Source organism: Melospiza melodia, chromosome 9, assembly GCF_035770615.1.
Source record: "Melospiza melodia melodia isolate bMelMel2 chromosome 9, bMelMel2.pri, whole genome shotgun sequence".
Lineage (NCBI taxonomy): Eukaryota > Metazoa > Chordata > Aves > Passeriformes > Passerellidae > Melospiza > Melospiza melodia.
Genome location: NC_086202.1, coordinates 34,963,894 through 34,983,371, shown reverse-complemented (window position 1 = coordinate 34,983,371; position 19,478 = coordinate 34,963,894). Strand labels below are relative to the sequence as shown.

The following is a 19,478-nucleotide window of genomic DNA, read 5'->3' as shown; positions in this document are numbered from 1 at the left end:
AAACTGGGCCCCGAGGGCCACTGCAAGGGCTCTGGGGTGTGCTCAGCACAGCTGCAGCCCCCAGGGAGCCACGGGCAGGTGGAAAAAAGCCATTCCAAATGTGATGCCTTCATTAGCCAGGGTATGCCTCGACTTTATAGGGCATCTTTGGTAAGTTTGTAAGGTATAGCGAGAAATTAATAGAAACCAGAAATCAAATGACAATTTTAATAGACTTTAGAACAGAGTGTACGAGTATAAAACACTGGTTTTGTATTTCAAAAGTTGCAGGAAGATAGCCAGTCATTTTAAACAGTCTTCTACAAAACATATGCCAGTAGATTACATAAAAGACACTATATACAATATAAAAGAGCAGAAACCAATCCTCACTGTAAAAATAATTTAAAACAAAGTATTTCAATTTAAAATATCTCCTATAGCACAAACTAATACATTGTGACATGCAAGTGAAAACTAAACATATTGCATTCTTTATGTAGCCAAATAAGAGCCGTGTTAAATTTGGACAATGAGACGACATGCCAACATTTCCCCGTGAATACAGGAGGCTGTTCTTAAATATTTATTAACTGTTGGTTTATGTTCAAAGAACAGCTACTATACATCTTCCAAAATGTAATAAATATTAAAGCAAAGTATATGAATAATCTACATCGTTGAGTTCATCATTTGGGCCAATGTTGAAAAAGTGGTTTATAGAAAAATGCTGTTTCACTGACTACTGCACTGTGCAATTGTACAAAATAGTTCTAAAGGCTTGGAAACAATCTGCACTTGAGCATCTGCAAGATCCAGTTTTAAGGCAGCCTCGCACGTGAGAGAGCAGGGTGGGAGCTGTGCTGGCAGCTGGAGCTCTCCCAGCTCAGCCAGGGGCTCAGGCCAGCAGGGGTCAATCCTCGTGGAGCTCCTCGGCAGCACAAACAGAGGCTCCCACCGCTGGAGTCAGTCTCTGCTGGGCTCGGTGCATCCGTGAGCACAGAGGAACAGCTTCGTTTCTGCGCCTTCCCACGCCGGGAGGAGCGCTCTTCCCAACTCTGTTCCGCGCTGGAGCCTCGGCAATTCCTCAAACGCTGTTTGTAAAGCAAGCTGCTCGAGAGGTGACCGCTGGATCCAGCGTGGCAGCCTCTGACTGGGGGGATCCTTTCTGTTTAAATGCTGGATTCTCACTGCCAGGGAGCCAATGTCAACAACGCTTCGTGTCCACAGGAAGCCAAACACTCAGCAACCTCAGCATTTTCACAGCACTTCTTGATCAAGCTAAAAACCATTGGATTCCTCAAGTGCTGCTGTCTTGTTTCCATCTCGCTATCTGCTTGCAATTAGGTTTGTCTCAAACATACAAAGGAACTGTTAAAGCAAAAAAAAATTAGCTGCCACAGTAGGTCTTAGAAAATGCCAGTGTTTAATGACAGACTAGGCGTGAATGAAAGGTTTAGCAGAAGCGTGAGAAGATTTTAAATAAACCAAAGTGTTACAAAGCAAGAGGTGTGAAAATACCATTCTTTGGTCTAAATTAGCTGTTCCCTTTATATTAGTTTAACATTCCAATGGCTTTTTCAAAACTGTTTAAAAATAATATAAGCTGAAATTTATTAAGCAAAAATATGTATTATATACATGGATGCCTGATCAGACAGATGAAATTAAAAGTGAACATAGTGACAGTTGTTTAGATAATCCTAGTACCTTAAAAAAAAGATGAGTTAGTGTTGAGTGCGCAGTAATAGATTTTTATTGAAAAAGGTAAAAAACTAAGCATGAAAATCTGTTTTAGTTATTTATAAACACTACATCCTTGTGGTTTTGTTGCTCTAAATTCAGACGTAAACATTCATTCTGACATGCCAAAGCTCCTATTGCTGGTGGGAAGTTCCTGTAACCATCAGCGATCGCTTCAGGGCGCGTTGCCGGGACGCTCCCTCCCCGCGGCCTCGCTGCTCTCCGCCGGTTCCTCAGCCGCCAGCTCCTCCTGCTCGGCTCCATCCTCCCCGGAGCCGGGCTCCTCCTCGCGCTCGGGAGCATCCTCGTCCTCCACGCCGTTGTAGAACTCCTCCATCTCGCTCTCGTCCTCCACGTCCAGGCTCTGGCTGCGGCAGGAGCCGCTGTCGCTGCTGCTGCCGCAGGAGCTGGAGGAGACGATGTCGTCCTCGGAGTCCGAGTACACCTCGGCGCCGTGGAAGATGTAGCGGTTGGGGGGCAGGAACAGATACTGGGAGCCTGCAACACAGTGGCAACGGTCAGGGACTGCCGGGTACAAAAGCTGGTGGTTGAAATAGATCTGTTTCCAACAGCGGCTCTTAGCCGACAAATCAGATGACATGGAAATGCATTTATGCCATGCATGTGTATTTATTACAAAGGACAGAAGAAATGCTTCACTGGAAATTCAGTGTTCCTCCTCCCCTCCCTCTGACACCAAAGAGAATTTACACTGATTGTTCAGCAGCTGTTTTATGGGAACACGTTCCCAGCTAGACTTCCTCCACCTATGACAGAACAGGAGCCCGTGCATGGAGCATCAGACAAAGTCTAAACCCAGCCTTTCCTCTAGAAATGGTAAGCAGAAAGTTGGGTTTATACCTGGTTTGTGTTGATCTGAATTTAGAGTCACTTTATTTCCTGACTCCTTACATCAGTTACAGGACTGCACACTTGAGGGCTTCCTTGGAAAGTCTAAACGTTCCTTAAAAACGTGCCTCACTCCAGCTGTGAGATTTTTAAGTCCTGTCATTACTTTGTCTTCCAGCTCTACTGCAATACCAAATCATGCTCTACTTGTGACCAGCTTCCGAACACCTCAGGATCAAACTAACTTTTCTGAAAATACATTTGAAAATGTTACGAAGGGATTTATTTTTTGATACCTACCTTCGGCCTCCTAAACTTTGATCTTTTAGGTGAGGATGTAATCACTGATTTTTAAACCTATTATGAAATACAAACAACATTTCCTACTGGCTTCTCCAAAAGAAATAAATGGTTCAATGAGAGTTATGTAGACACTTGTCTGAACAAAAATAGCCACCAAAAACCACTGATTGTCTCAAGAGTAACTTATTTACCACTTTAAAGTAAGTCTAGCATAAATGTATCTGCCAAAAGGAAGCAAAATACTGAAAAGCATTAACACTTACCATCCAGCCTTTTGCTAATCTGTTCTTTTGCAGATCTGTTTACCCAACACTTCTTCAATATTTCACTCTTTTCTTTATTTTCTCCATCATTAGATCCATTTTCCTTCATTGTTTCAGAGTTCATTAGCTCACTAGCAGGATTTTCAGGGTTTTCTGATGACACCTGAAGCGTCTCCTCTGAGCAGGTCCCTTTCGTTTCAGAGGCAGGCTCACAGTTTTCTAGCTTACATTCGGGGGGGTGCTGTGACACCAGGGCAGGACTGGCTGGGCTCATCCTCCCTGGTGAGCTGGAGCCTTCTGAAATGTTCAGAGGGGTTGGAGGGAGCTCAGCCGAGAGCACTTCCAGCTCCTTGTGCGGCCGCGGCGGCTTCTCTGTGATTTCCGAAAGTTTCACCGAGTTGTAGCAAAGTTTTGTGTACTCACTGCCCAACCTGTGGCACAACTCGTTAATGATAACATCACAGTCTCCGAGAAGCTCCACGTCAAAGTGAAGATGAGGCAAAGGTTCCCTATTGATTAAGATCTGAGGCACTTCATGGGGGATGGAACCTGCGGGTGGAAAAGAGAATTCAAAGGTGGTCACTTGGGTTTTACTTCCAGCAGAGACCTGCTGAGGAGGCTCAGGCTTCTCTTCATGCCTTCACTTGGAACAAGACAAAACCAGCCAGGTCAGGAAGAAGGCAAGCCAGTCCCAAATTTAACAATGGCAGTTTGAGGTGCTGTGCCTACTGTAGCCTGCTTAGATGGATTTTCCCTCCCCCCATTTTTTCCAGTTAAAAGCATTTCTCAATCACTGAGAAACATATGCACAGAAATACTGGCTACAGTAATATTAAAGATTAAAATTAGTACTATAATACCTTCAAATTATGTTGATTTTGTGCGTTTACTTTATGTACTTAAGTGCACATGAAGAATTACTGCTTTTGAGATGCTTCCTTTCTAAAGCCTTCAAGCCCTTCTAAAGCATTTCACAAGTATGGAGAAAAATGAATCTTAGAACTGAGCCATTCAGGTTTGAGAGAGCAGTTTTTCAGATAATAATTTAATTACCTTGAGATTTACCTAGAGTGTAGAAAAGGCATTTAGAATTTGTTCCTTTCTCAATTTTGCATTTCAGCTTTACATAGGCAAGCAGCTTTAGTCTTACAATTTTGTGGTGCTCACTGAATTGAACCAAAGATGTTCCTAAGAGCTTGGAGTTTGTTAACTGAGAATCCCACTTTTGATCCAAAATTTGTAAAGAAAATATTACCAGACAGAGTCACTTACTTGGGATCAATGCTACTGGTCTTACTTTGAGTGAAGACCCAATGACAATGAGGAGATCCACTTCATTTTTGTCATACTTCATGGCACGGTGGAACTGCTCAGGCAGGTTCTCCCCAAAGAACACAATGTCCGGCTTCATGATGGCCAGGGGCTCCTCGGGGGGACAGCGGGGACAGCGGGGCACCACCTGCACACAGAGCCAGTCACTGCCTGCAGGAATGCCCTCTGAAACACCCACATGTGCCACAGCCCTGTTAGTGCCTGCAGGAATGCCCTCTGGAACACTGACATGTGCCCCAACCCCTGTTAGTGCCTGCAGGAATGCCCTCTGAAACACCCACATGTGCCCCAACCCCTGTTAGTGCCTGCAGGAATGCCCTCTGAAACACTGACATGTGCCACAGCCCCTGTTAGTGCCTGCAGGAATGCCCTCTGAAACACTGACATGTGCCCCAACCCCTGTTAGTGCCTGCAGGAATGCCCTCTGAAACACTGACATGTGCCCCAACCCCTGTTAGTGCCTGCAGGAATGCCCTCTGGAACACTGACATGTGCCCCAGCCCTGTTAGTGCCTGCAGGAATGCCCTCTGGAACACTGACATGTGCCACAGCCCTGTTAGTGCCTGCAGGAATGCCCTCTGGAACACCCACATGTGCCCCAACCCCTGTTAGTGCCTGCAGGAATGCCCTCTGGAACACCCACATGTGCCCCAACCCCTGTTAGTGCCTGCAGGAATGCCCTCTGAAACACTGACATGTGCCACAGCCCTGTTAGTGCCTGCAGGAATGCCCTCTGGAACACCCACATGTGCCACAGCCCTGTTAGTGCCTGCAGGAATGCCCTCTGGAACACTGACATGTGCCCCAACCCCTGTTAGTGCCTGCAGGAATGCCCTCTGAAACACCCACATGTGCCCCAGCCCTGTTAGTGCCTGCAGGAATGCCCTCTGGAACACCCACATGTGCCACAGCCCTGTTAGTGCCTGCAGGAATGCCCTCTGGAACACCCACACCTCACAGCTGCCCTCTGAAACACCCACATGTGCCACAGGCACTTATTTTGGCAGAGACAGGGAAGTTTCAGTGATGTTTCCTCATTTCATTGTTCTGAGGATGTACAGACAGCTACACTTCTCACTGCTGACTGGAACCCCGCTCAGGGAAATAAAGCCACAGCAGGAATAAAGAGGGAGAAGCCAGGCAGGTCTGTCACACAAACCAAAGCCCAGCAGTCGTGCTCAACACCAACTGAGCACACCTCCCATTGGACAGCAAGAGATTTTTCATAGTCTGATCTGAACAAAAGCTGAGATTTCACTGTCAGGTTCCAGTGGAGGATCTGACACAAACCCTGTCCTGATCCAAGAGTCTTGTGTAGAGCTTCACCTGCTGTCCCTCCCCTAAAAGGTTACAGGTGTTGCACCCACAAAGCTACAGGGCACTGGGGCAGGCAGCTGGCCAAGAGCATCCAGCACAAGAACAGAGCCCAGAACTTGCTTGGTCTCCATTTTAAACTTTTCTAATTCCTCAGAAACAGAGGAGAATCCTGCTTCACTAACCACAGTGGCCACTAGTCAGATTTGTGGAGAAACAGATTCCCTTTTTTCCTGAGCCAGGGAGTTTTCTGATCTTTGGGACCTCTTTCAATTCTTTCCTATTTAAGGACTTTTTAAGAGAGAAGAAAAACAAGAAGGTGAGTGATAGATCTACAGACAATACGGAGCAATTCCCTTCTAATAGTGCAAATTTTTTCAGCTGTAGTGCTAAAATATAAGACTTCACAATAAATCCAAGGAGCTGCAATCATATAGGAACCATCACAAGCTACAAATTAGAGCTATAAAGGTGAAAAGATATGTACATTACCTATTGGAATAGAAAAATACCTGAAAACTGACATTTAAATGCATAACAAGTCCCTACTATACAGAGAACAGCTGCAGAAAAAATAATACAGAATGTTGAAAGTTTAAATGAAAGAATTAATTTTATGGATGCCTGCAGTGGGACAGAAGACAATACTCTCCAAATCAGAAAATATCACAAGTAGAAGGCCTTCCTCTAGTGTCAAATGATCTTTCCCAAAATTCAAGTGTTTGAACAAAGAAAAGCCTTTTGGGATGGATGCCTTGTGGGATAAGAAGCAATTTGGCACAAGAGCTAGGAACTGGTGTGGTGAAACCTTCACCCTGCACCCAAGCAAGAAAGCACTCAATAATCCCACATTCAAGGGAAACCACCTAAAGGATTCCCAAAAAGGAGCAGATGGCTAGAATGAGTCTTGAACTTTCCCCTCAGATATTTATATATTAGAAAGAGAAAATCTAACTCCAGCCAGCTGGCTCTGGAGGTAAAGGAGCAAAAAATATCTGTAGGATGTTCTTAAAAATACTATTCTTAATAGCAGAGTAAACCAAATTTCACATTCAGTAATTCAGTGTTACAAGGCTTCAGGCTTATGAGATTCTCAATTCTTAAAGCTTTAACTCAAACATCTCTTGTGAAAGGCTTTCACTGAATTCCATTTCAAATGTAATGAAGGATTTACATCCCTTCCATGTTTCTCATCTAAAGTTGCAACTGTGGACTCAGAAGCATTTATCAAAAAAACCAATGAGCCTGCAGAAAGAGCCCCTTTCATTTGCATAAACAAGATCTTTTTGATCACAGAATCTGTTCCTTCAAAGGAAGGGGAAGAAGAGCAAAGGCACAGAGGATCCCTCCAGGTCAAAGACAGAGCAGAACCAACTCCTGCCTTGGTCCCAGGTCACCCAGACTGGGGAGTCTGGAACATGGAATAGCTCAGGAGTCCCAGGAACACCAACACCCCATCTGATCCTTGCTCTGTGGTTAGCAATTTCTCCATGTGTCAGCTGCTGTTTGAAACACATTTTTAATAACATCCAGTGTTATAAAAAGCTAAGAATGCTTTCTCAGTGTGACTCTAAATTCAGATCAACACAAACCAGGTATAAACCCAACTTTCTGCTTACCATTTAACCTCTACTTTTTATCAGAAGAGCTGTAAAAAATGGACTCAAGGTTTTGTTCTGATTTTTGCCATTACCTAATTTTTGCAGTACAGTATTTGAGTACAATTCTGAATACCAGAGGAAATGCTAAAATGCAGAGAGGCACTTCTTTGAAATACATGCAGAGATATGGAGGCTTTTAAAAGCAGATCTTGTAAGCAATCCCAGTATGATGGTTCAGGGTTTGGTGTGAGGTGTTTTTGAGATAATTACTTATTAGCAAGCTGCAGTGAGTTAAAGTAGATTTTTTACCTGATTGAAAATATCTCCTCGAACAACTTCACAATCAACTTTGTATTTACAGATCAGGCAGGAAGCTGTTGCAAAGGAACCTGAGGGGAAAAACCCAAGTGGTAGCATCAGGATTTTCAGTCATTCAGATCTGGTCTTATGGCCAAGCTGTTTTCACAAAAAGGCTGTTATGCTGCAGTGCTACAGAAATCAGGCATTTAAAAGGTAATGTAAAATTAAGAGCAGATCCTTGTAATACTAGAAGTTGTTGTTCTAGGTGTTAGTCAGCAGAAATCTTGTTTTAGGAGTAGCCATACACCACATGCATGTCAACACAAAGGATTCTGTGTGCTCTCATTCCCCTGAGCTGTGCAAGCACAGACAAGGAGCAGAGAGCAGAAAGTGCCCTTCTCATTACACAGCAGTGGTGCTGCACAGCCTCAGCAGCACAGCAACTCCACACAGAGCACAGAATTACTGAGGAAATGCATTAGGAGAGACAATATGCTTACAGGGTATTGTATCTGGGTAAGACAAAGAGAGTGAAAGCGCAGAAAAACCTGGAGCAGATCATTTATGAGCAACTGGCAGCCCAGCTCTGCTGATCACTGCAGGCCTGCCAACAGCACAGCTTCTGAAACCCTGCTCAGCACTGCAGCTCCCCAGAGCGAGGGGTTCCAAGGACCATGGCAGGTGTGACAGTCATTGGCTCATTCTAATTAGCTGATTGTAATAATTCAGAGCTTCACACAGCACGTTAGGGAAGTCTGTCAGGCTCACAAACCCAACTCAGAGGCATCTGCTGCCCTTCTCTGCAACTCCATGATGCGAATTATTGCTCAGCAGCACAAGTTTGGTGCCCATGCATGAGCCATTCCCAGGCCATGGCCTCTGCTCACTCAGCTCCAGCAATGGCAAGGAATACAATCTAATTCCAGCTGCATGGGTTGAATGCAAGAGCCATCCTAAATACAGCAGAATGCACCTCAGACACCACAGCTCTCACAGCAGGAACTGCACTGTAGGTCTGCAGTGACAGATGGGGCTGAAGGTTCACATAAGAACTCCCCAAATCACTGCAAGGTTCTCTTTTAGCTGCTCATGATTAACTTGCCATTGCCCCAGCCACAGGAAAAAGTAGAATAAGTAGAGCAGTGTGAGCCCCCACAGTAGAGTTTGGTTTCTCTCCAGCTACCGTCATTAGGCAACAACCATTTGTTAAAAGAGCAGCAGCTGTAGGTCAGATAAAGCTTGATGGGCTCAAAATAACTTTTGCTAATTTCCAAAGGCCTCAAAATCTCCAAGTGCACAAGGTTTTAAAGCATCTGTGTCATTCAGAATCACTTTATACAGGACATGCACTAAAGATGGTCTGTGATCCATCCCTGCAGTGATGTGCAGAAACCCAGCCAGGTAAGGGGTTTGTGATAAATGCCTCAGATGCAATGCCAGCCAAAAGAAAACGTGTGACACACTGAGCACAGATGGAAACCAGCCCTGGGGCTGGGAGCTGGCTGGCAGAGCTGCTGTGTGCTGCCTGGGCTCTGCTCAGAGCACTGTGCTTGCTGTGCCTGGGGAGCCCAACCCCACAGATCTGCACTGAGCTGAGCTCTGTATGGAAACCACGAGAGTCTGGCCCCTGGCAAAGGTGCAATTAGATGGATGGGCCTTACAGTGCTGCTTTTAGATGATTTATGTGTCTGAAGTTTACTAAATGATCCAAACATGCATTTAAGAACTAATTTTCTGAATACTTTTCTTGGAAATTAATCCTTGGACTCTCAGCTTGACATACGCAAGCCCTTGGAAATGGAAAGCGTATCAAGCAATTAAAGCAATTCCACTTAATTAGGCCTCATAATTACAGAATCTGTATGACACTGAAGGTGTAACAAGAGGATCTTCAGTTCAACTGAACTGGTGATTAATCCTCAATGTTTTATACATGAGGTGGAGTCACTGAAGTGTCAGGATATTTTCAGATTTCAGTGGAATATAACCTAAATAAAGAATCAGATAACACCCAGACTCCCCTTTCATAGGAGGGATGGGATGGGCAGTGAGAGGGACCTCTGGCAAGACTGGTTCCCATGTCGTGCTGTCACACAGATCAAGAAGCACCAAATGCATTTTCCAAGTTACAGTCCAAGCTTGTGCCAACAGGGTGTGGATCTTCACTGATACACAGACCCACCATCAAGCTCAATTCCTAATAGGAGTTATTTCTACTTGAAACACTTCTGATTTAAACATGCAAGCTGTCTAAAACAAAACTTCACCATTTAAAAACCAGAATATTTGTTGGCAAGAGACAGGAATTCAAGGGAAGAAGGGTTAATTCCAACAGTGATTACCCTGTCACATGCACCAGTAAGAACTCCCAGAGGGAAAATGAGTGAAACTACAGCACTAACCATGGCACTGGATTATCCTCTGGATGCCTGCCACCTGCTCCAGGGTGTCGATGTTCTGGGTGTAGTTGCGAAGGAGTTTTCCCTCTTTATCCATCAAGGCGATGAACTTGTGACAGAGGGATGGCTGGAACTGTCCTGGGTAGATTTCCTGGGGAATTCAGCAGCACATTAGACACTGCAAGTGGGTGCAGAGTTTACCTGAGCTGGGCACTGTCCCAGCCATGCCAGAGCCCGCCCCTGTCCCTCCCTGTGCCCTGCATCCAGCTCCTCTCCCACTGCCCAGCCCCTCAGCCTGCCTGCACAACTGCTCCCTGCAAGCTTGGGTTCCACACAGCACAAAAGCAATGCTCAGATCTTTTCTGGTTTTGAGAATTATGAAATAGAAAGCTTTCTCTCCTTTGTTAAGTATCAAGTGAACTCAATATTTGTTACTAGAAATGTATTCTGATGGACAGAAAAGGAGGAGCGAAAAGGCAGAAAAGTAAAAAGTATCAGCCAAATTAGATTTGGACTTTTCTGGTAAAACCTGTGTGTAGACAGGTTTCAAGTAAGTTCATTTTTTTGCTTGCTGTGATGTTTTTTGGTTTGGGGTGGGTTTTTGTTTGTGGGGGTGGTGTTTTCTAATATTAAAACCCAAAGGAACCAAGTATACTAATGAACATCAAAATTTGTTAGTATCTGGATAGGAGGCTTTCAGAGAAAGCCAAGCAGAAAAAGAATGCATTGGTTTTCTTTTCCAATCTTTGTAACAGGACAGACCAGTAGTATGAATTGTGAGAAATGGAAGAAAAGATGAGCACAACCAGTGGTGACTGATTTTCACAAGTCCTTACTGGTCCTGTAGAAATTCTTATGTCTTGGGTTTGATTTCTTTTTGGTCCCAAGGAAATTGAAGACTAAATGCAATTGGGTTTGGTTGGGTTTTTGGTTTTTTGGGTTTTTTTTTGTTTTGTTTTGTTTTGTTTTTGTTTAGTTTTTGTTTTTGTTTTGGTTTTTTTTGTTTCTCCATATGTCTACAGTTTCTACAATTCCTTCTTGCCTAAGAGACATAATCACTGCTTTTGATACTGTTTAATATCACAGAGATCTTTTCAACCATCTGAAATAATTGTTTATATCATGAACTCACAACAGGAACAGTAAAATAAGCTTTACAAAGAGAGAATGTTGCTGAGCAGTTTCTATTTTTTATCTGAGTTATGCATTTTAATGCTGTCACCTGCCTTTACTGCCCAAGACAAGAACTGCTGGAAATCCATACCTTTGCAAACTTAAAAAACGGCCTGGGGTCCTTTCTGAAGTATTCTATATCAAACATTGCTTGAGGATCTGGAAGGTCTGGGAAGTCCACAGCAAGGCGTGCATAGATGCCATCTCTGGATCTGAAGTCAGGTATTCCACAAGACACTGACACCTGAAATAGATTTTTGCAGTCTGAAATAAGTGAAACTACATATTGGACCACAAAGTGTTACTCTGGGAAACCACATTTCTGTATTGTCAGTGCTCAGAAACATTAAGAACAAAACCAGTCTGGGCTCTCTGTATTTACTTTTCTTTTTTCTTTCTTTTTTTTTTTCCTTTGGTCCAATATAACAATTCCCAAATCACAATCAGGAGAAACGGCACAGAAACAAAATTTGACAAGTGGACAAAAACCCCTTTAGTACAGTCTGCACAGGCAGTAACAGGGTACCAGAACTTGCTTTTACCACTGGAAGTTTTCTAAGATGTGAACAAAAATTTAGAGCATTACTGCATTAAATTTAATTATTAATTGCTCACTGATCTGCCAACTCAGGCTTAGATATGGTGGTTGATATTTTGAATTTTTTTACAAGCTAAGTAACAGAACAGTAACAGAATAGTCTTGCTTTTAAAAAATATATATTCTTACTTCTGAAGAATAAACCCCTTTTGATAAAAGCTGTTTATTGATAGATATTAAATATCAAAGCATTGTAGTAGCCAATAAGGACTGAAATGATTGTCTCAGACCACCCCTAAACAGCATGGGAAGAGGAGGAGAAACAGGTGTATGCAAGTATGGAGAGAGCAGGGCTGAGAGTAGCAGGGCTCTTGTAAAAGCTGATTGGAATTACTCATCTGCTCTGAGTCGTGTCACACCATCTGTGTGTGAACAACAGAAGCAAGAATTATCTGGTGCACAGGTACAGAGCTGCAGATGTGCAGCAGTGCAGAAATGTTCCTTAGTCAAACAGTGAGTAACCTTATCCCATCACAGAGCACCATGTGCTGAAAGCAACATTCAGTCTGCAGAAATCTGACCAAACTGTCCCTATGATCATCCTCCTCCTCTGCCCCCCAGCTCTTTTCTAATCCTATTCTAGTCCCTCAAGCTCCATCTGGGATTTTAGGAGATGCACTGGGATTTTGTTTACAAAAGCCATCCCCTTTGTCTGAGGACTGGGACAGAAAAAGTTCTGGACAGGTAAAGTGCTCTCATTCTATAACTGTTTAGCACGGGAGAGCTGTTTACAAGTTTCTATGTGTAAGAATATTTTGTCCTGAGAAGAGAGAGGGTGTAATCTCCAGGGAAGCTGCAGTCCCTGCAGTGGGCTGGACTCTCCTCCAGCACAGGGACTTGCTCCCACCCCTGCATGCTGCACTGAACACCCAAAATTGCAGCAGCACCTACCCCAGCTCCAGTCAACACCATGATCTTCTTGCACTCCTGCAGAAGTTTCACAGCATCATCAATGGTGTTAATGTCTTTCCTCTTCTTCCTCTTTGGTGGCTCTGAAAGGATGTTTATCACGATTTGCCACAGAGTCATGTCATCCAGTTCAGGTGGGGGGATGGTTTCTGGGAGCAGGTCCTTCAGAATCGTCCGTGGGTCTGTACCTAACATGAGATGCTGCTGAACAAAAGTGTAGGGACCTAAGGAAATTAAAAAATACAGATATTTAAAACAGAGTCAGATATTTAAAACTGCAGATGATCATAGTTATTGTTCCATTTATTAAGGCTTGCTAGTACAGTTTCATGAATCCAATTTAATGCTCCATTCATCAAACCCCCTGTATTTCGGTCTAAACTCTGAAGTGAGAGCTGGGCATTTTATTTATTTATCATTATTTTATGTTAACCCATGAAGGATTTCAGAGAAAGTCAGTCAAGTAAAAATCCCAGTTTGCAGCAAACTTAAAACTCTTTTAGAGGTACAACAGGATTTTCACAATGTGTCTACATCTGTACTTTCCCAACATTTGGTATTTACAGGAATAAGCTGAAAACAAACAAAACCAAACAAACAACAAACATGCATTTACTTTCCAGTGGTATTATAAGCCATCACTCTAAACAGATACATAGAGCCCAGAAATCCATGGATTTTTGTTGGTTTTTGGTCATCTAACACAACGTCTGAACTATTTCAGACATTACCTCCTCAAGCCATTAAATCAATCTTTCCAAAAACACTTGAGATGAGGGCTCACTGTCCTAAAATCATACATGGATCATCTTCTTGAACCTAAAGAATGAATACTAAGTAGGCAGGCTATAGAAATATGCCATAAATTAGTCTAATTTAGTGAACCTGTGTGTATGCTTTTACTAGGGATTGTGGCAGGATTTCTATTCAAGAACAAAATAAGACATTGACAATTTTAACCAAAACACAGCAAGTTTCATTGAAACTCCTTAAATAACACACAGAATACAGCCAACACCTCTAAGCTGTTCAGAAGCACTAATTGCCAATATTTTTGCAACAGGAAAAATAACTGGAATAGTGGGGAGGATGAAGTGGCTGTTCAAAGGCAAAGAGCACCCAAGAACATGCTCCAGGCTTTTACCTATACGTGGTCTTGGGGTCCAGTCGCTGGAGCTGGCGTGTGAGGCTCTGTCTTCTTCATCACTGTCACAGGAGTGGAAGCCATTGGCAATGATTTCATCGCTGAGGAGGAAGTTATCTGCAAGACAGCACGAGCAGGGGCTTACACTCCAGCCCAGGGGCACGGGGTAGCTTCAAACAGATCACAAAAACAAAGATCTCACTCTCAATTGGCACTTTTGTCACTTAGGCACAGAAAGTGTCTGTTTTTCCTCACGTGTATAGGTATACTTCCAAGCTGTTGGTGGGTTTGCTAACTCAGTGCTGGGCTTCAGGGGACTGCAGGCTGGCCTTGGTGAAAGCTCATTCTCTGAAGTGTTGGCCTTATGGATATTTCACCATAGAAAAAATCCAAACCTTTTAAAAGTATAATTAAAGATGTCTTTCCCCTGCAATTCCCACCGCATTCAGCTTGTTGAAAAACTGGGTGAAATGACAACATGCCACCACTGCAGAAAGATCTTTGACTAGGTTTTAAGAGCATTTCAACAGCATTTTGAAAGAAACCCACAAGTGCACATTTGCTACAACAAATTCACAGGATTTGGCGAGGGTGTTACCTTGCAGCTCAGCTGTATCTGCTGACCACACACACAATTCATGCTATTTCAGCTGTGACACAGAAGATGCTGCCCTGAACCACCTTCACTGAGTTTCTCTCATCCATGTGCCCCTGCAGCTGGGTCTGGTGCCAGTCAGCCAAGCTGAGCCCGTGGCCTCAAGCCAGAGAAACTCAATCTAACTCCACCTCAGCCCTCCACGAACCAGCCCAGGGCACAACCAGGCACTTGTGTTACTGAGCTCACTCTGAAGGGAAATCTACATTCCAACCTGAGCAGCTTATTAGAACTTAGACTACTCAACCTTTTTTACTGGCTTTAGTAGAAACAGCCTCAGCACCTGTAGATTCACAGTTGTTGAAAATCTAAGATATGAACAAAGAACAAATTCCAGTCGTGCTCTGCAAAGCAAAGAATCACTAACATGGTTCTCAGCCTCTTATCCAAAGAACTGAAGAACACCCCGCACTATTTTAGCCGTCACTCCACTTGATTCTCAAATAAAGAACACCACAAAACACCATCATTTTTTATTCAGTTTGTGTTCTTCTCCAAGTCCTTCTCCTTGTTGGCATAAATACTTTATTTTTGATTAGAAAAGAAAGAGGTCAGTGACAGAAATTTGTTGTTGGTTCTTGCTGTATTGTTCTTCTGAGGAGCTCATGGACATTATACTATTATTAATCTATTTATTTACAGCATTTCAGTGCAATCTCATTATGCAAGAAGTCAGTGAAGATACTGAGAATTTTGGAGAAGGAAAAAGTGCATTAGCACACACGAGGAACTGCGAAGAGCAAGTTTAACTGGAGAAACCTTCACGGCTTCTGTATCAAGCAGCAAACCTTACACTGTGAAAGGCTCCTCACAGACAGAGCCTGGGATTTAGGAAACAGAGACAGATACAAGCAGGATAAAGTAACACTTTAAACTGTAACACTCCCTGAGCATTCCTCCAAGGACAGAAGGGGTAATGCTGGCCACAACCAAACCAGGCACAGCAAAACACGAAGCCTGAGCAAAAGGCTTCGTGTAAGGCACTGGTCAGAGATCACTGGCTTTGCTCTGAGCTGCTCCAATGGAGGATTTCAATGCTGAGGCTGCTCCGGGTTTATTCTGTACCTGTTCCTTTTTGACTGCTTTTGCACTGAGAGAAAGCTTCTGTAGAGTTTTACTCAAAAGTTAAAGTACCTTTAACTGCATTCCAGGATAAAATGCAAAGACTGTACTGGCAGAATGCAGTGTCTGATATATTTTAATATATCCTTCCAAAAAAAAAAAAAAGCCAAAATTACCAACTCCAACAAAACACAACTCAAACCTGAGCAGTTTATACTGTGAGGCACTTTCACAGCGATGCTGCCCACCACTACACTTAAAATACGATCTGAAAGAATTCAGAAAGATTATAGTTCAGTTTTCTGCTGCACTCGAACCTTAACCAAGGCTGTCACTTAGAGTTCTTTAGAGAACTAGTCAAGGCTGCTGCTCCTGAGCCTGTGTGCAAGTTTCTAAGGATCAAAAATACAATAACTAACACGGCAGAGATTATGAAAAGGAAACCGTGCTTATCATTTCTCATTTTAATAACTTATGGCCAGCAGCACGGCAGAGTGACCGTTCCCAGGGCTGCAGCCGAGCCGCTGTCCCCGTGCGGCACAAGCCGTGCCGTGCCGTACCGGGCCGGGCCCGGCGCTGCCCCGGCCGCCGGAGCCGCAGGGCCCCGGGTTCGCTCCGTGCGCGGGGCCGGGCCCGCAGCGCTGCCCGCGCCCGGCCGTGACAGCGCGCCCCGTGCGGGCAGGAGGGGAGGGGAGGGGAGGAGGGAGGGGTCGGTCCTCACCGGGATGCGGGGCCGGCACCGCGGCCGCCCCGTTCGAACACTGCGCCCGCCCGCAGCCCGGGGCCGCCTCCGCCGCGTCTTCGCCGGGCGCCGCCTCCGCGCCCTCCCCCTGGTCCCGCCGCGGAGGCGGCTCCGCCCGGGGCAGGCCCCGCAGCCCGGCCCCGCCGTCCGCGCCGCTCCGCGCCGCCGCCGCCTCGCCGCCTTCCTCCCGCTCCGCCCGGCCGCCATCGGCCGCCGCGGCCGCCTCCTCCCCCGGCGGCTCCGCGGGCACGGCGGCGGCGGCGGGCGCGGGCGGCGGCCCCGCGGCGCGGTCGGGGCGCGGAGCGGGCGCGGCGCTCCCCGATCCGCGGCGGTGCCGCTTGGCCGCGGGCTCGGCGCTGTCGCTGCCGGGGCCGGCGGGGCCGCGCGGGCGGAGCGGCGCAGCGTCCCCGTCCGCCATCTTGGCGCCGCCGCAGCCGCCGCCCCCCTCGCGCCCGGCCCCCCCCCGCCCGCCGCGGGCAGCGCCGCCGCACGTGACCGCGCCACGTGACCGGCAACAACAAACCAGAGCACGTGACCGGGGGCGCTGCCGGCGTCACGTGGCGCTCGTGCCGCCTCACGCCCCCTCCCTGCGCCGGCCCCGCCGTGGCGGCGCCGAGAGCCTGAGGGGGCCTGAGGGAGCCTGAGGGAGCCCGCGGGGCGCTGCCGGCCCGGCCCCGAGCCCTGCCTTCCCTTCCGTTCCCGTGCCTGCCCGTGTCCCTCACAGCCCGCCCCTGCAGTTCCTCTGCACTCCCCGGCCGGCGGCTCCCGGCAAACGGCGGCTCCGCTGTTTGCTCCTCGGCAGCCGCGTCAGGAGCCCGCGGGGCTCGCTCTCCCTCCGGGTATCGGCCAGATCGTGCCCCTTCCCGAGGGCGAGCTCCCCGCTGCAGAGCCTGTGCGGGACCTGGCCGGGGGGACCCGCCCGCCGGCGCTGCCCCTGAGCGGGGCCGGGGGCGCGGAGCGGCCTCGGAGCTGAGGGTGAGGGTCGGGGTGAGGATGAGGGTGAGCCCTGGGCACGGCCCTTGTCTGCCCGGACAGCGCACCGGCACCGCGGCTGCTGTAAGATATCGCCCCCTGTGCTCCGGGATAACACCTTGGCCCCACCTGGAGCTCTGCATCGCGGTTCTGGAGCTTTTTTAGGGGGTCAGCACCCGTCTAAAGCAGTGCTGCTTTAGGAAAGGAGCCTGCGTGGTGTAGGAGTGACGCGATGGTCAGCGGCCGGAGCTGGGATTTGTCCGAATCCTGGCCCCAAGCCTATCGCGTTTCCCAGCTCGGCGGGGCTGTGCGCGTTGCTCTCCCTGCTTTCCCGGGATCCCTCGCTGTGTGCAGGGTCGGAGCAGCCCCCGGTGCCCCAGCCGGGCCATCCCTGCACAGCGAACAGGAGGTGCCGTGCCTGGGCTTTCCATGGCGTGGTTTCTTTCCGCCCGGGAGTTTGGACTGGACAGAACTCGGCCTTTTTCCCAGGACTGCCACCAGCCTAGAATTTTGGTCTAACCTTCCTGGATAGACATTTAAACACTGGTTTGTTGTTACTGTTGAACGTCACGAGCTATTTGCAGAATAGTATTAGCGGCTTTAATACAATGGAATTCCTAAATTTAGTGGCAAGACCCAGGTTAGACAGGTAGAATTTCCCCCTTGCAGGCCTTGATAACAAACAGCTTTTATTAAAACCTTGGGATTAAAAATTTTGAAGCCATACATATGGCTTCAAAGGGATTACTTTATGGATAATTAACTTTATTGGTGGTCTTTGCCCTGAAAAATATGTACATACTGGTTTTTCCCACTACCTGCTTCTCAAAGCAAGCTGCAGAGTAACCAGATCAGAAAGTTTTTATTGTTCTGTGCAACTTTGTATGGAAGCATTATTTTTCCTGCTTGCCTCTGGAAGCTGAGGCGAGATCCGTATTTCTTAAAGAGCACACGCAAGATGCTTTTGTCAGCATATAAAGGGCAGGTGGGGCTTTAAGATTGGTTTGGTGGTTATTTTTGTGAAGACAGCTCTAAGGAAGAAATAATCCAAGTGCTGCAGATGTAGGATCTGAGGCTTTGCATGAAGATATCGGTGAGGGAGTGACTCAGGGCTCCCAGAGCCTCCTCTGATCCTGCAGAATTTCCCTGCATTAGTGATGGCCCTGCAGGAGCTGCCTTCTTGTGGGAGGGCGGTTTGGCAGTGCTTGGGTCCTCTCCTGTTTCTGCAGCTCTGAGCTTGTGTGAGGACAGGGATGGGGCAAAACTCAAGCGAGTTATATTGCACCTTGGACTTCTCATAAATGTGCTCTCTGCCCTCAGGAAGCAAAACCCCTGAAGTCAGTTGAGAACAGGCCCTAGAGTATTTAACGTATTTTACAGGAATGAACTCAGATAGAGATTTATTTAAAGGGCTATTTATGGTTTTTCCAGGTTGTTGGTAAATGCCCTGTTACATCGAAGCAGAATTTCGATTCACTCTGGGCTCTGAACAAACAGAATCGTCAATATGTGTTGGGACTGAGAGACACCTTTTGTTGGTGGCTGGGTACAGAGAACAAATACGAGATTTCCTCACTTCCAGAACAGTTTGTACATCCTGAGCAACACCAGCAACGCTCCCTGCCAGCTGCCACTTTGTCACTGCAGCCCCTGGCAGCACAGAAACAGCACCGAAAGCTGCAGGGGAGAAGGGTTAAAGAGCTTCCCTTTCACCTGACGCAAATACACCAGGAATACCTGGAAAAGAAAGGGCTGTCAGGAATGCTGTCAGGAGAAAGGACAGCTGTTTGTTTTCTGTCCTCCCACAGAGTACAAGCTATTTAAATATTTACATGTTCTGTTATTAAAAGACTCCTTTCTTTTCTGTGCTTTACTGGTTATTAAGTTATGAATGGTGGAGATGGGCAGATTTGTAATTGCTAATTTTTCCACTTGTAGTAACATTGGAAAAAAAATTCTGTTTTATTTACTCAGAGAAATATGTTGGTAGAGTTTTCTATCAGATTCAAATGGTTTAACCAAAGATTGTGCTTTTTCTTTTAATATTATTGCTTTTAGTTACGTTGTATATTTTATAATCTTAGTTGGCTATCTGAACATGCAGTAAAAGTAGAAAATTTCAGACGATGCAACCCTGAAG

The 19,478-nt window shown here is 46.2% G+C and overlaps 1 protein-coding gene and 1 long non-coding RNA gene across 4 annotated transcripts; one reads left to right on the top strand and one right to left on the bottom strand.

Moving 5' to 3' along the window:
- Nucleotides 1-193: 193 nt before the first annotated feature.
- Nucleotides 194-16,784, bottom strand: SIRT1 (sirtuin 1). Of its 3 annotated transcripts, XR_010028755.1 has the most exons (10): nucleotides 16,346-16,784; nucleotides 13,908-14,024; nucleotides 12,746-12,987; nucleotides 11,348-11,500; nucleotides 10,087-10,234; nucleotides 7,694-7,773; nucleotides 4,410-4,596; nucleotides 3,138-3,686; nucleotides 1,690-2,220; nucleotides 194-1,350 (listed from the first exon to the last, which is right to left on the bottom strand). XR_010028755.1 is itself a non-coding variant. In XM_063164185.1 (9 exons), the coding sequence occupies exons 1-9, from the start codon at nucleotides 16,782-16,784 to the stop codon at nucleotides 1,898-1,900; spliced, it is 2,238 nt and encodes a 745-aa protein (XP_063020255.1). In that variant the 3' UTR covers nucleotides 194-1,897. The 3 variants fall into 3 exon arrangements, 2 of the variants coding, with proteins under 2 accessions (XP_063020255.1, XP_063020257.1); XM_063164185.1 differs by having other exon boundaries at nucleotides 194-2,220; XM_063164187.1 differs by lacking the exon at nucleotides 16,346-16,784 and adding an exon at nucleotides 14,506-15,041 and having other exon boundaries at nucleotides 194-2,220.
- A 563-nt stretch (nucleotides 16,785-17,347) lies between these two features.
- Nucleotides 17,348-19,202, top strand: LOC134422225 (uncharacterized). Its single transcript, XR_010028754.1, has 2 exons — nucleotides 17,348-17,884; nucleotides 18,770-19,202. It is a non-coding gene; the product is annotated as an uncharacterized LOC134422225 (long non-coding RNA).
- The last annotated feature ends 276 nt before the right edge of the window (nucleotides 19,203-19,478 follow it).

Bases quoted from the DNA above. Each gene is read 5' to 3' on its own strand.
- SIRT1 (XM_063164185.1), bottom strand. From the start codon at position 16,784: ATGGCGGACGGGGACGCTGCGCCGCTCCGCCCGCGCGGCCCCGCCGGC. The intron at 12,988-13,907 runs GTAAAAGCCTGG...TAATTTCCTTAG, and splicing joins GACCCCAAGACCACGTATAG to GTCCCTACACTTTTGTTCAG. The intron at 4,597-7,693 runs GTAAAAAATCTA...CTCTGTGTGCAG, and splicing joins GAGGAGATATTTTCAATCAG to GTGGTGCCCCGCTGTCCCCG.